Here is a 14621-nt window from a genome sequence, read left to right on the forward strand (position 1 = left end):
GCAGAAGTGTAAATTGCGACGGTGCTTCTGTGATGCAAAGGCCCAGCTCTCTGCCAGCTGCTAATGATATCCCCACCACCACAGAGCATCACTGACAGCCATTTCCAAAGGAGTCCAGATGAATGTTTTATGTTTTAATTCCATCTAGCTCAGATCTGTTGCATAGCTCTGTGTTTGCAGTAATCTGGCCAGGAGTGTCTTGGAACCACTTAATTTCATCACGCACTTTATGATCTTGTTGTAATTATCCATAGTCAAACCAATGATCTTGATTACAGAGCATGACCAGGAATAATTGTATTTCATGGCATTGTTCCAGCTTGTTTAAACATTTTCTTTAAAATATGCCTGAAATGTAAAAGTATTAAACAGATACTCTTAATGGTTAATTCTTTTTCAGTGACTAGTAGGAAATTTATTACTTGTGGTTTTTTCAGACTGAAAAATACTCTTGACAAGCTCTGCTCTTTTACTAGACAGTTTTAATTATGTGACATGCCTGTTTGTTATTTGACAGTCTGCTCATGTTTGGGCTCTGAACACGCAGGGGAATATTCATGGTTCATTGTTTATTGAACAATCCTTTCAGACTTTGCACAATCTTTTGAAAAACTCTTCCAATGTATAATATGATTACATGCAGACAGGTAAACTATGCATGCTTAATTATAATTTTTTTTCTTCTTTTTTTTTATTTGATCACAACTGAGGTGTCGTGCTTAAAATTCCTGGCATAATACGCCTCAGCAATCACAGAAATCTGATAATCTAATCAGGAAGATATTAAAAGTATTAATAATCCTATTATTAATTATTAAGAGGATAGCTGTTGAAGCTATCCTACTTTTCTTATTCTACCAAGAAAAGAAACTTGCAAACAAACAAAGCAGTGGCTCACCTGCTGATGCTTACTTGATTTGAAAGGAGCAAACACAATTCATGTATAATTGCTAAAATTTACTCCTGATTTGAGTAAATTCACAAGTATGTCATGTCACAGCTCTCTGTGAAGATCCCACTAGCTTCCACCTTGTCTAGCCTCTCTTATTAATGGATATGGAAGAGTTTTCCTGTGTTATTGATGCAGCCACAAAATAATGCTGGAGGAGCTTGGGGATGTTTTTGGTTTCCATCCATTCAGTGAGCAGCTCTGTTTTGTCAGTCCTCTGCACTGACCACTGGACAATGCCATTTCCCTTAACAGTCATAATGAATGTTTCTCCTAATGATTAACTTCTGATCTATGTGGAAGTGTTCAGTAGTCAAGAACAGATTTCCTTTATAATTGCATAGACAGTAAATGACGCTTTGAGACACCATTTGGATTCTGCCAGGTTTGATGTCTTACAAAACATGATGAAACTGGAACTGCTTGAGTACATGACAGTTCTCTCCTTTGAGTTTTACATTATTCTCAGGTAAAGATGATAACATTTTGATGCTTCCTAATTGACCAGATTGTAAAACCCATCAAAACAAGACCAGGAATCAACAAGAGTTTCTATAAACAGGTATTCTCTGAGCAAGATGAAAGTTCTAGACAGAATCTGTGACATGAGTTGTGAACACTAACGCAGGCTAGGAGGCAAAAAAAATCAGACCTTTGTTAATGCATCTGATTTTAGAAAGCTTCTACACACCCTGTGCCCAGTTCTAATTCATCTGAAATGAGTGGTGAAATTGTGGATTAATGATTGGAAGATAAATCAAGCATGGAGAAAATTTGGATGCTCCTAAGAAACTTTCCTGCTCTGTTGGGGCAGCTGAATATTTCTAAGGATGCCTACTCAGCATACATTTGAGTGGAATGAATTTCCTTATTGTAAAGCAAGACAAGCTCATAATTTAGGAAGATAAAATAGTTACTGACTACTGCTGGTACTGGGGAGTTAAACTCACTGTGAACAAGAATCAGCTTGAACTCTTTTTTTCTTTTTTTAAACTTTTCTTGAACCAGAAATGAACTTGAATATTATTTTGAAGTTTAACTGAACTTCATGCTGGAAGGGAACAATAACATCTTCAGTCAGAGCTGAATGTGAACTAAGCTTAAATACTGAATTGCTTGACTCCTGGTGAGCCACTGCAGGCTGTTCCCCCAGCTGCTGACAGGACTGAGCAGGAGGAGAATAGGTACGAGGAGCAGGATGTTTTCATGTATTCTTAGGGAGCATGGATCAAGAGACATAACATGCTAGTTAATCATCACTGCAAATGTTAAAGCCATTTCCTTCCCCACAGGTCCCCAAAGCAGGACTCTCATGTTGTAAGAATAACAAATATAAACCAGCACTGCAGAGCAGTGACTGCCCTGAAAAGGCTTCAGTAACTTCTCCTGCCTCTCAGTAGAACTTAATGCCTTGCTGCCTTTTTATATAGGAGTTTTATTTCTTCAGCTAGTTTAGCACTCATTTATGGAGCTTGCCAACTGTATGGATTGTGTGATCATGTAATATACATATATACACATGTATCCATAGTCAAGTCCTTGGTATATTACTCAGTCTCTGACTGTTAGAACAAAGGCATGAGTTCATGATTCAAACAGCCAAACAAATGTGAAAGCTCAGGAAATTAGGAGCTATTTTTCTGAACAGCACTGTTTTGGAAAGTCAGCCCAATTCAGTCAACTTCAATCACCAATTCTAAATTATTATATTCTACCTAGTGGAATTGGTGACACAATACATTCTGGACTTTTTTCCTCCCAGTAGCTCTCTTGACCTCTGACTCTATTCACTGCCACTGTTTTTGCATACTGGATGGAGTGAGAACAACATTTTTCAAACCCCCCCCCACAAGTTATCATAACAGAGAAGGTGACAAGATGAGGTAGAGCAAATCTTTTCATGGCTGAGGTTTGTTATTTTATAAAAGTAAGATCTTCTTCCCACTCTTTATTAAGGCTTCATCAACCTCCCCAATGCTAAAATGAGTTTCAACTAAGGTGGGTGTTACACATCTGGGGGGCTGAGATTCTGAGAGCTGAAAGAAAGGCTTATAGGTGATGAGATAGCTACATCCACTGCTAGCACATTTACTGGTTGCTGAAGGATTCACACAGTCTGGCAATTTCCTGTGGTTTGCAAAGGGAAAGAGGAAACCTCTGTGGCCCACAGTGTGATTTCAGTAGTTGTATGCCTTTAGGGAAGAAGCAAACCTCTTGCTTTATATTCAAATTGCTTTTGCGTCACTTAAAAAAACTAATCAGCTAAATAAGCTCCTGGCCTATTTCTAATTATTGTTCTCTATTAAGTAATCCAACAGACACTTTCCCCATTAATTTTGTTTCTCTTTCTGTATTTTAGTCAGTCCTGTGCTTTGTTGCTTCCATGCTGGCTAAAGAGCCTCTCCAATTTTCAAGTTAATGCATTTATTGTTTCTGTCAACAGCTGAGCTACAGAAGGTGTACACAATTATTGGTAAGGCTTCATGTATTTCTTTATACTTTGTACCACTCCATAGGTGTGTGGTTGGACGATGGATGTTTTGTTGTTCTCTCAAAATTATGTGTATGCAAACAGTTTATTCCCAGCAGTTACAGAAAAGAGATATTACTTGCAGAAAAGACATTTTAGCCAAAAGGTGGCACTGCGGCTGCATAGATTTTGCAGTAGATGAACAGTCTGGTAAAATGTAAGGAGCCACGCAATACATTTATTTAAACTCCTCTTTTCATTCAGTGTGAATGGAAACTATTGAAAACTGGCTAATTACTTCCCAAACACTAGCACAAAACCAATGCTTTCTGAAGTAAAGAATTTGGTAACTGTACTATAAAGATAATAAATACTTCTTCCTGGCTTTAGTTAACTTGAAAAACTCAAAACCAAAACAAAAACCCCCAAACCCAATCAATATCTGAAAATGCGGTGCCAAAGTGCACAGAATGTTTCAGCTGTGCATGTATCCTACACAAAGAGACTGCTATTAATTGCTGCTTTGTAGCCTCTAAGGCAAGGAGACCTTCCTTGGAAACTTAAAATGGATCCTGTGGTCTTAAAACAATGCTGGGATTGACTTTACCACAAGCTGATCAGACACTTTAAGTACTTGCTGATCTTAGTGTTCTGCCACCTACAGACACCATCACCAGGTGTATTCCCAAAGACTGATGTGCACAGAAACCTCTGCCAGAAGACAGAGAATCACATATCCAGGCTTGGTTCGTGGTCAAGATGTGTGGGTGAGCTGGGCCTGAATTTGGGGAGGGAGGGAGCAACCTCCACAGTCTGTGCCCTGACACCGAGGTGTCACATTCATCCTGCTAGGACGGGGTTTCTTTACAATCTCTGTTAAGACAGATAGAGGTTATATTTTAACTCCACACACTGCCTGTGAGCTGACTGTGGCTCCTCAGAGGAGGCTTAGGCTCTGGTGATGGGATTCTTTTTATCAGACTCATTAGGCACATGGAATTGCTTTTTGTAGCTGGTTTTTCTTCGCTTTCCTGAGCATTTTCATATACGTAAGTCTAGAGTTCTTGACTTCTCAAAGATACTTGTATCAGATTCTGTTAGCATGTTACATAATATTTTAATATCCAAATAATTCCCATTATTCATAAAACAAAAGTCAGATGTATGCATGGTTCATGTCATTTGAACCCTCCAAATGCATAGTTTTAATTTTTTTCTTTAAAAGGCCCCTTGTATTTTCCTGAGAGTCATGTTCGTGTTTGTAATAATTTTTCTCTGCAAGAAGGATATGAAAATACTTTATTTTAGAAAGCGCAGGAAAGCAAAATATGCTCAAGTAATTAAAAGAGAGGGGAAAAAACCAAAACCAATCATTCAAACAAGACTTCAAGAGCAAAATCTAGGACTCTTTACATTTGAAGTAAGACTGGATGAGGTCCTTCACCAGGAGGAAGGGCTGAGAAGTTATGTCAAGGACCACAGGGTCACTGCTCCTGCTTTCTCTGACCCCAGAGTGAAGTTACCTAAAGCATTGCCCCAGGAAGAGCATGTTCAATCTCAGCTTTCCTCATTTAAGTATGAGGGATTGCAATACACTGCCAAAAATGAAACACATTTTTACTTGTATTGATAACAACATTAATAACTTTCTATTTTACAGCATCGCTATTTCAACCCCACCTGTGAGGTTCATTTAGTACACGCACAGGGGCGCACCAGCTGGGCCTTGAAGCGGTCCCTTTAAACCCAAAGCATTTTCTAACCAGCACCGTATTTTAAAGGGTAAAAAGCTTTCCAGAAAAGTCAAATACATTCCAGCCACCGGAGATCTATTTTTTTCCAGGCGACAATTTTCTTGTGGACCTAAATGTGCTGCTGAAAGGGGAGGGGGAAGGGGGGGAGAAGAAGGAGGGGCAGAAAGCGAACAGATTAGAGAAAACCGCTCCCCAGTCAAGGAAAAAAAACCCCTTAAAAACAAAAATTTAAAAGAAAAAAATAAGTGAAGAAAAAAAAAATTAGCACCCCTCCCCAACACCAACACGAAAAGAAGCGTTAGGGAAATCCTGTGAAGTTTTCGGCGCAGGTCGGGAGCCGGCGCGGTGGCAGGACGGTCCCGGCGGAGGGGCGCGCAGGCAGGGCCGGGGGCGGAGGAGGCGCGGGGCGGGGCAGGCAGGCAGGGGCAATTCCCTGGCGCGGGGCGGGGCAGGCAGGCAGGGGCAATTCCCTGGGCCCGCGCCGCCGTGGGAGCGGGGGAGGGCGGTGGGGGCAGCCCCGAAGGGGCGGGCGTGTGCGTGCTCCGGGCCGGGGGTGCGGCGCGGCGCTGCTTGCATGGGCTGCCGCCGGGATGCGGCGGGAGGCGTGAGGCGGCGCGGCTGAGGCGAGGAGGGGACGGGCGATGCTCCGCTGCCGCGGCGGCTCCGCTCACGGGCGGCCCTAGGAGCGGCGGTGGCGCGCAGAGAGGGACGGCTCTCCGGCCGGCCGGCCGCGACCCCCGCCCGCCGCGATGGCCAGCGAGGTGGTGTGCGGGCTCACCTTCCGGCTGCTCCTGCCCGTGTGCTTGACTGCCGGTACGTCCCTCCGTCCCTCTCTCCCTCCCTTCCTGGGTCCCCGGGGCGGTGGGATCGCCGTCGCTGCCGCCGGGGCTGACGGCTTGGGGGATGCTCCGCTCTCCTTCCTCGTGGCATCTTCCTCGTTCCGCTGTTTCTCCAAGAAACTTTAAACTTCGTAACTCGCCCCTAATTTCTCATGTGCTTGTTGTTGTTATTAATTTTTGTCGCCGTCGGTGTCCATCCGGGGGTGCGGGGCTCCCGCGTGTGGCAGAGCTCTGCTCGCAGCCGCGGCACCGGCGTGCGGGGCTCCGCGGCTTTTCGCTCGGAACAGCGGCCGCTGCTTTCCGAGTCCCGCGTCGTCCCGCATCCTCGGGCAGGGAGTGCGAGAGAGGAGGATTCAGGGTTTGCTCTGCAGGCAGGCTGAGCTGCCGTGTTAGGGTTTCGGGGGTACTTTGTAAATGGAAAAGTGAGCGTCGTTTAGAAGTAGCAGCCCTCAAATTTACAGAGGTTTTCGGGACGTAGATTTTCCTTACTTTGAGAAATTTCAGTCTGCTAAATCGCGTTACTTAGCAGGCGGTCATCCAAGGAACTAATTATTTTTGGATGGAGAAGAGCGGTGTCCAGCCGTGGGTGAATATGTTAATATCAATCCGTGCCCCCCGCACAGTTTGAAAAACTCTGCAGAAGTCCCGGTTTCCCGTTAGGTCGCAGGACTGCGGGCTGGCCTCGAAAGCCGCGGTCGCGGAGGGCAGCTCGGGCACCCGCCGGGGCGCTGGGGGCTGTGTGGCCGGGAGATGGGGAAGGGGGGCCGGGAATGGCACGGCGCGGAGAGAAACCCGTGGATGGTGAGCCCCGCGTGGCGCATCCTCCGCAGGCGGCGGAGCGGTGCGGGCCGTACCTTGCGGGGCTCCCGGGCTGGTCCCGGACCGCCGCTAGCCCCTTCCCGGCCGCCCGGAGCGGGCGCCGAACGCCGGGGCTGCCGGGAGCGACTCCCGCTCTCCGTGCGGCGTCCTTCCAGGACCGCGCTGCCCAGCAGCCCCCGAAACACGCATCCTTCCCGGGGCTTTGCCCTTGACTAACCCCGGGGTGGCCCGGCCAGCGCCACTCTATTTCTGCATCTTTTCCTCCACCCTGCCCGGGAGCTGCCCGACACTGGTTCCAGGTGCCCTCTCCTGCCTCCGACCTCTCCTCCGGGAAGGAGGACGCGGATCCCATCCCAGCCTTGCTGGAGGCGTGCGGGACCCAGGGCGCTCCCTGGTGCCTCGCGGTGTGCAGCCCTCCTGATTTCGCGGCCTGGCAGTGAAAATGCACTTTCCCCCCGTCGCTTTGCCTGAGGCCGCGTGTGTGGTGGGTGCTGTTAGCAGGGTTGTATGAGGGATGAGATGGAGGCAGCTTTGCAGCCCATCACCAGCATCCGCACCCGCTTTCTGCTCCTTCTGCCCGTGGCCTCCCCGCAGGTGCGCAGCCCTGGGCTTGGGTGGCCAGCGCTGGTGCTGAGAAGGGCACAGTTCTGCTGATCCATGGCAGCAGATGAGGGGCTTTAAGGCTGTCCCTGTGCAACCAGGCATGTGTGCCGAGGTGGCTGGTGTGCAGGAACGCTGTGCATGGAGGAGCTGGGTGGTTGAAATGCCCTGAAAGCCAAGGGGTGGGGGTGTCAGGCAGGTCTTTCAGTGCCAGTGTTGGTCATAGAACTAACTCCCTGTTTGGAATCAACTGGGCCCCATAGTTTCTTTAAATTTGTGAAAGATCATTGAAGTATGAGGGTGAATTTACTGGAAAGACACGGGCAAAGAAAGGATTCTAGAAAAAAGATAGTGTTTAGGTGAATTTTTTTAGTATTATTCTAATAACATAATAGGTTGCTGTGCTATTAAAATAGGAAGGGTATTACTCTGTTAAGTGCTCAATCAGATTGTTTCTGTATCAAAACAAGTTCAGATAAAATGGTTTTACTGTCCATATTCCCAATATTTAGTGATGCAGAAGTACTTTCACATTGCAGTAATACTTCCACAGATGAGAACTGATGTTGTCTTGAATTGCTTATGCTCATAAATCTTACTCATCTGAGGATTAATCGAAATATAAAACCTGAAAGTGGCACTTCCCATTTTCGGTATGAAAATGAAATCACATTGTTAAACTTTTGGGGTTGGACCTAGCTATCTTGTTCAGTTGGATTTGAGAGAGGAAAAAAGCGGACAAACAGCTTTTCTCTTACCTTAGTTTGCTGTGTCTGTAGGTGTTATTTTTTTTTTTACCTTTACAAACTCTTAGCAGAGCCCTCACTAGGGTGAAACACAGTTCAGCTGGCTTCACTCTTGCACTTACCTTGTGTCCGCACCTGAGCCATCCCTGAGCCAGTGCTCTCTTCCTTTCCAAAGCATCAAGGAAGTGTTTCATGGGCTTCTGGAAAAGGCTTTTTAGAGTGATGTTTTTTTGTATGACTTACGGTGAGGTTACATCCGCAGCTGAAAAGCTGCTGCAAGGGCTCACTGTGAGACTGATGCTCTTGTGTCTCCTGCCCCTGTCTGGGCAGTGAATGTGTCTGGCACTGCCAAAAGGGTGGAAATGCAGAGTGGTTCTTTTGGTTCAGAATCCATTGTGTGTGATTTTAAAATGCTCAATTACTACAGTTTCTTATCATGGTATAATTTGCTTTTTTGTTTCTAAGACTAGAAAGTAATGAGGTTGGAGAGCCCTGACCAGGTATGTGGAGGGCAGTGGCAGCTGTGGCAAACTCATTAAAATAACACATCTGCAAATCTGAAAATGGATTCTTTAAATACTGCTAAAATGGTTAATGCTTTAAGTCTTAATACCTTAAATACCTTAAGTTTATGTACTTTTAAAATAAGTACTAATGCTACCTTGCATTTATGAAGAAATATCAGTTTGCTGGGATGAAATACTTTCCAGGCACTGATCAGTACTACATATCTGAGAAAACACAATTCCTTGTAAGAATTTTTAAGATCAGGTCTGTAGCACTCAAGAGTCTAATCTTGTGCAGGTAAGCCTAGATGTTTCCATTTAAAGCTCAAGAATGATGGGTCTTGAGCATCTGATGAAGACAGGAAACTTAACATGCACAAAATGAAAGGCTTTGGAGATTGAAGAGCGTATTGTAGGCTTATGACTTCATGGCTGATCCTGCCATGTTATTTTCATGATAAAAATCTTATGTTCAGTCCAGTGTGATCCTAGAGTTGTAATAGTAACTTAGATTAATGTGAAACTTACTGCAAATAAAGTAGTATGTTTGGTAATAAGACTGAGAGTGTTGGGTACTTTATTGGATTTTTTTCTCAGTGTGATTACTACAGTGTGATTTTTTTTTTCCTCTACTGTAGTAGTACAACGCTGAAATAAAACCCCAAACAAACAAAACAGAGATGAGGGAGCTTTGGCACTGGTGGTGGAAAGTGGGCTTTTTGTATTTGTCTTTTAAAGCTTGAGCCTTGGTGTGAACCTGTCTTCTTTTGTTACTCGTATGTACTTGAAAAATGCAAGAAATGATTTTTCACATTGAAGTAAGGCATCAGAGTGATCTTTTGGTAATTGCTTTCTTTGGTTTATAGAGACTTGAACCACAAAGCTGGCTTACTTAATAACAGTTTTTAATTATACTGCTTCTAATTGTTTTTGTTCACACACAATTCATTAGTTTTCTCTTAAGCCAAATATGGTTACTTTCAAATGAGGTGCTGGGGAAAAAAAGCTTAGAACATGTTTCCAGAGGATGGCTTTCTCTGGGTTTTGGCTGATGCTGTTGGATTTTGTGTTATCAGCAAATGGGCTTCAGTGAGGTAGTTGCCTGGGCCGAGTGCTTCCCAGAACTTACACTTGCTTTCTGAACTCTTGAATTTTGACCCAGATGAACTAAGAGTTGTAGAAGCTTCTAGAAAGTTTAGAGTTTTCTGAGGGGTTGAGTGCAGGTATCAGTGTTTTGAAAGCAATGGCAGGTAAAAATAAAGTACTTCAGAGTTTTTTTGGTGACAGAGTTCAGATATTCTTTAGAAATTTTCACAATTGTCTTTGAGCCGAATACTTAAACTCCTGGTAAATAACAGGAATTATTTTTCTTCAATTTATTTCTTTTATTTTTCCTTTCAGCAACTAGTATTCATGAGAATGATACTGAATGAATCAGAATTAGCATCTCTTCAGGATATGAGCAATATGTTACAGAGGACATTTCTTAAATCATTATGTATTTTTTTCAAAAATACATGTATTCACCTGCTGGAAGTGCCTCAGTGGGAGTGAGGTCTGTGTTCTGCCTTGGAAGGAAAAGATAGGTTCCATGATGCTTGGGTAATCTTTTATCCCCTAATTAACAAATACTGATGAAAATTTTGAAGGGGAAATATCTGAATTACTACATTACCGGGTATTAAAATGCTTCTAAAATTACATGTTTGAAGTGGATTTCAGAATCTGATACCTCCCTATGTGTTCTGCTGCTTTGAATTACTGCTACTCACATTTGCTATAGAGAGAATAAATTGGACAGCTGTAATACCAAAGCAAGCCTGTGGAGGCAGCGAACCATGCTGTGCTTGGATTATTATTTATTTTGTGCTTTTCATTGATTTCACTGGAGGCGGCTGTTCAAGAAACGATCATAGAATGTGATATTTTGTTGCACTTTTCAGGTGACTGATTTTTATGTGCCTGTCTCTGCAGGTGATGAAAGACTGTTCAGACTAGAGGGCAGTTTGTGTAGTGGCATTGCATATGACAGTGTAAACATACATATCAAAAGCATTGGACATATTTTTTAAATTGAAATAAACTTCCTGTAGATAGGGAAAGTCATGCTTATTATGCTCTAAAATTGGTCAATTACTGAAAAAAAGGCAAAGATCAGACTGGTGGGGTTTTTTTGTCACAATGGTGACATTGGGTAATATTTATTATGATGTACCAAGAGAATGATAGGGACCAGCATGATAAAAATTCACATGGATTTCCCATTATGTTCTAAAACTCTGTGTTGTCCCAGAACACTCATAAAAGTATTAGTCAGAGCAACAAAAAGTCTAGGAACCATTAATGGGTAGCATGCTGAAAAAAAAAAGTTGACTTGGATGTCAGTTTGCACAAGAGATCCTAAACCAGCTAAAATGGAAGCTTTCCTTCCCCATTCAAATGATTTAACATATTTTACCTGGCTTCTTTGATTACAGGAAGTTTTGCCTTGTTCAATGGGAACAGGTGAAAGGTGTCAAGCGGGAGTAGAATATCCACAGCCTTGCAAGAGCAACTTTTTCCAGGCTTGTAGGCACAGGGTTGGTTGTTCTTGTGCACAAAAGGACATTGCAGTCTCTGTGGCTTCCACCTATGGTCAATTAAAATCCAGAGGAGAGAGTTTTTGGGAGAGTGGGGAGGCAGCAGTCTGCTGCAAGTGCAGTGCTCCCTCTTTCTTGTGTAAAAGGCATCTCAGGTTGACTGCCTTTGCTGCTTCCCTAGTGCTCAGGCTGAAAAAGCACTTCAAGATGAATTCCACCAAAAAAAAAAAAAAAAGACTAATAAGACTTGTCTCCGTAGGTTCTTACCTTTTCTACTTATTTATCCTAACCATTCTGTTAAGTGGTTTGAATCCACTTAATTACTAAGATTGGCTAAAACCAGAACCTATAAATTTGCAAGGGTTAGGGCTTACCTGGTGGGTAACTTGTTCTACAGATAGTGTTGAACATGGAAATGGAAGTTGGTGGGAGACAGCTGACTGGCAAGAGTTACTTGAATAAGGTGGATAGTTTGTCTGGTGACTGTCAGAACTGGAAAGCATCTGAATCCTTTATTTGTTGTGCTGGAGCTCATGCAAATCATGTCACACATGAAATTCCCTGTTTTCTAAATTGCAGGTACAACACTGAGCTATATTTTGGTTTTTGGTTCTTTTTATTTTTCTTTTTAATCAGAGCAGTCAGATCAAAACATGAAATGACACATCTGTGTGTATTTGGTAATAACTCATTTTTTGGTGGATGTTCTGATGGAGATCAGGGAAGAGAATGATACTCTTATTGCACCTGTATGTGTGTAGCTATGGTGCTTTTTCATTTCAGGTATTTGCTAAAAGTCCAAAACTGCAGGAAACAGCAACTGATATACAATAGGCAGGGGGATAGAGTTCAAAAGTTTTAGTGACTTAAACACAAAAATAATTTCATTGTACATCTTTACCAACATTGTTTTGAAGTAGCAGAGTTGCAAATGCTGGTAAAAGCCAAAAAATTTGAGTGGCTGGTGTTGCTAAAAGAACTCTTGGAAGGAAGTATCATCCAAAGGATTGTATCTGAAAGGGACACCAAATTATGTCCTCCTTCAGAACAGTAAAATCTTTTCTACAAGTGTGTAAAGCTGCTGAGTGTTTACACTCCACATTTTCTTCTGTACAGTCTTTTCACTTTGAAATTATAGCCATTGGGAAGCTGTGATGTCTTTGTTCGCTTGAGGAACATCAGTAACTACTTTCATGTGTTAGACTGTAGCACTCTGAAAAACAGTCTGTTTCCATTGTGAAGAATGAAGTTACCAAGTTCAAATTAGTGAAAAAGTCTGTGTAGTCGGTAGATTGTACTAGCCTTTACAGTATCTTCAGGTAGTTCTAAAGATAGTCTAAGTATGATTTGCTAGTAAGAGGCTGTATAATTTTTTTTTCCCTGTACTGCAGCAGATTGATCAATATTTGTAACTAAATCAATCCAGAATTGCTTTTTAGGGTAAAAGTTTTCTGTAGCATTACTTTAGTGGTGATCACAGATCTTCATTCTGTTATCTTGACAGGTCTGTGAGACTAAGCAGGTCAGAAGCTGGTAGTGTGTAGATAAGAAGTTTTCAGAATGAGCGAGGCAGCCTTCTCATTCTTTTAGAGAATGAGATAAACTGGTATACTGGGAGTTATTTTGTCAGATAAATCAGCTGTTTTGATGTGTTTGTTAGAAGTATATCCTTTGATGCATTATGTTTAGGATGTGGTTTTATTAATGCACTTCTCTTTTCCTGAGGGTCTTACCTGTCTATTTCCAAATATTAAATAGGCAGTTGTAAAACCTGAATGTCACATTAAGGTTGCTATTATGTATTTTAATTTATTTTATATCATTAATTCTGAGCTGCAGTGTTAACTTTGATAATATTCTGTCGCAATGAATTCCATGGGTGAATTCCACCATGAATAAAAAGTACTTTAAAATTAATTTTGAGGTTGTTTCCTTAGTAAATAATCCTTTGGATGAGAGAAAGTATGTATAATCACTTAAATCAACAACAGTGTAGTGTTCTATTTACTCTAACATTTTAGAATAACATTTGCAAGCATAAAATCAACCATTAAGATTAACTGTAGAAATTAACAACTCTGAGTTTCCTATCGATTGTCCAGTTCTGAAGAGAAAGGGATGAGGATTATGTAATTCTGCCTTCTCCATAAAAAAGGAGTTTCAGGACAGGATACCTTTACAACTTCTACAGACAGCACAGTGTAGCTCTTCTCTGAATTCATTCAGGCAGTCTTTAGTTTTGAAGGTGTTTTATAAAAGTAAAACTTAAAGTGATGGTGTGTTTGTGAGTGATACAGTAATCATTCCCTTTTGGGCAAAATATTCTAGAGCCTGGGACTCCAGACATTACAAACTGTGTACTGCTTCCAAGCCACTAATTAGTCAATATAGCTTGACAGAACCATAAGTTGAAACTGAAGTACCAAGTAGTATTCAAGTGGGGATCAGTTCCATCCCTTGATCAGAAGTTGCATAGGCGACTGGAAAAGGTTTCCTGAATAGTTAAGGTGGTGTGTTCTGGACTCCTGTTGTGCTGAAGCATGCCAAACACTGTGTGCTTAGAGATGCTAAACAAGAACAAGTGCTGTCTTTTTTCTAGTTGTGCCAATGCCACTCAATAAACAGTATGTTGATTTTTTTTTTTAAAGATGTGCTATTATTAAATTAACTCCTAGATAATTTGAGGAACATGAAACTCCTTTTGGTAGCAGTCATGTATTCCAGGTTGCATGTATACATTATTTTAAGTTTAGTTTTAAGTGCAGATTGAGGTTGCAAAGGCTCAGAAAGAAATGACCAGTGAAACATACTGGATAGCCAGTGTAACCCCCCCACTTTTGCAGTTTGATAGTAGGCCTTTATCCAAATTGATAAATCTCCATCAGTGAAAGCTGATGTTGATTACAGCATTACACATCTCTGATGATGTTGATTTCCTTGTCAAGAAAATCTAGCAAACAAGTGCAGTGACACACTGAATTTCATTTTATTACATTCTCATATATTGGGAAATGTCTGGGACATGCAAAATGATTGCATAGAGGCTACATATGTTTTTGTTGTGCTTTTCTTCTCTAGTTATATTTGTGGCTTTTTACAACAGCTTTCAGAATCGCAGTTTCCTGGTCACTGAGAATAGATTATTTCATAAGCCAAAGGAAAGTGAGGGAAACTTGCCTCCACAAATCCTGATGTATGTAGACAAATTTTACAACCATAAATAAATATTAGATCATGTTGTCTGCTATGACAATATTGTTTAAAGCAGTATTCAAAAGCATGTTTCAATTCATTGCTCCTTCACTCTTTGCTTAGAATTTTAAAAATCTGCTCTATTACGTTCCTTAATAACACTGTGG

General features: G+C 42.0%; 1 protein-coding gene across 11 annotated transcripts in view; it reads left to right on the forward strand.

Moving 5' to 3' along the window:
- Positions 1-5722: 5722 nt before the first annotated feature.
- PIEZO2 (piezo type mechanosensitive ion channel component 2) overlaps positions 5723-14621 on the forward strand; it is a 288110-nt gene continuing 279211 nt past the window's right edge. For 9 of the 11 annotated variants that reach the window (XM_064433512.1, XM_064433438.1, XM_064433476.1 and 6 more), the window contains exon 1: positions 5726-5986. In XM_064433512.1, the coding sequence (XP_064289582.1) occupies positions 5923-5986 (64 nt within the window). In that variant the 5' untranslated portion in view covers positions 5726-5922. Of the gene's footprint in view, positions 5987-14621 lie in introns of all 11 variants that reach the window. The other 2 variants (XM_064433518.1, XM_064433506.1) reach the window with 2 other exon arrangements.

This window comes from Passer domesticus, chromosome 1, assembly GCF_036417665.1.
Source record: "Passer domesticus isolate bPasDom1 chromosome 1, bPasDom1.hap1, whole genome shotgun sequence".
NCBI classification, from domain to species: Eukaryota; Metazoa; Chordata; class Aves; order Passeriformes; family Passeridae; genus Passer; species Passer domesticus.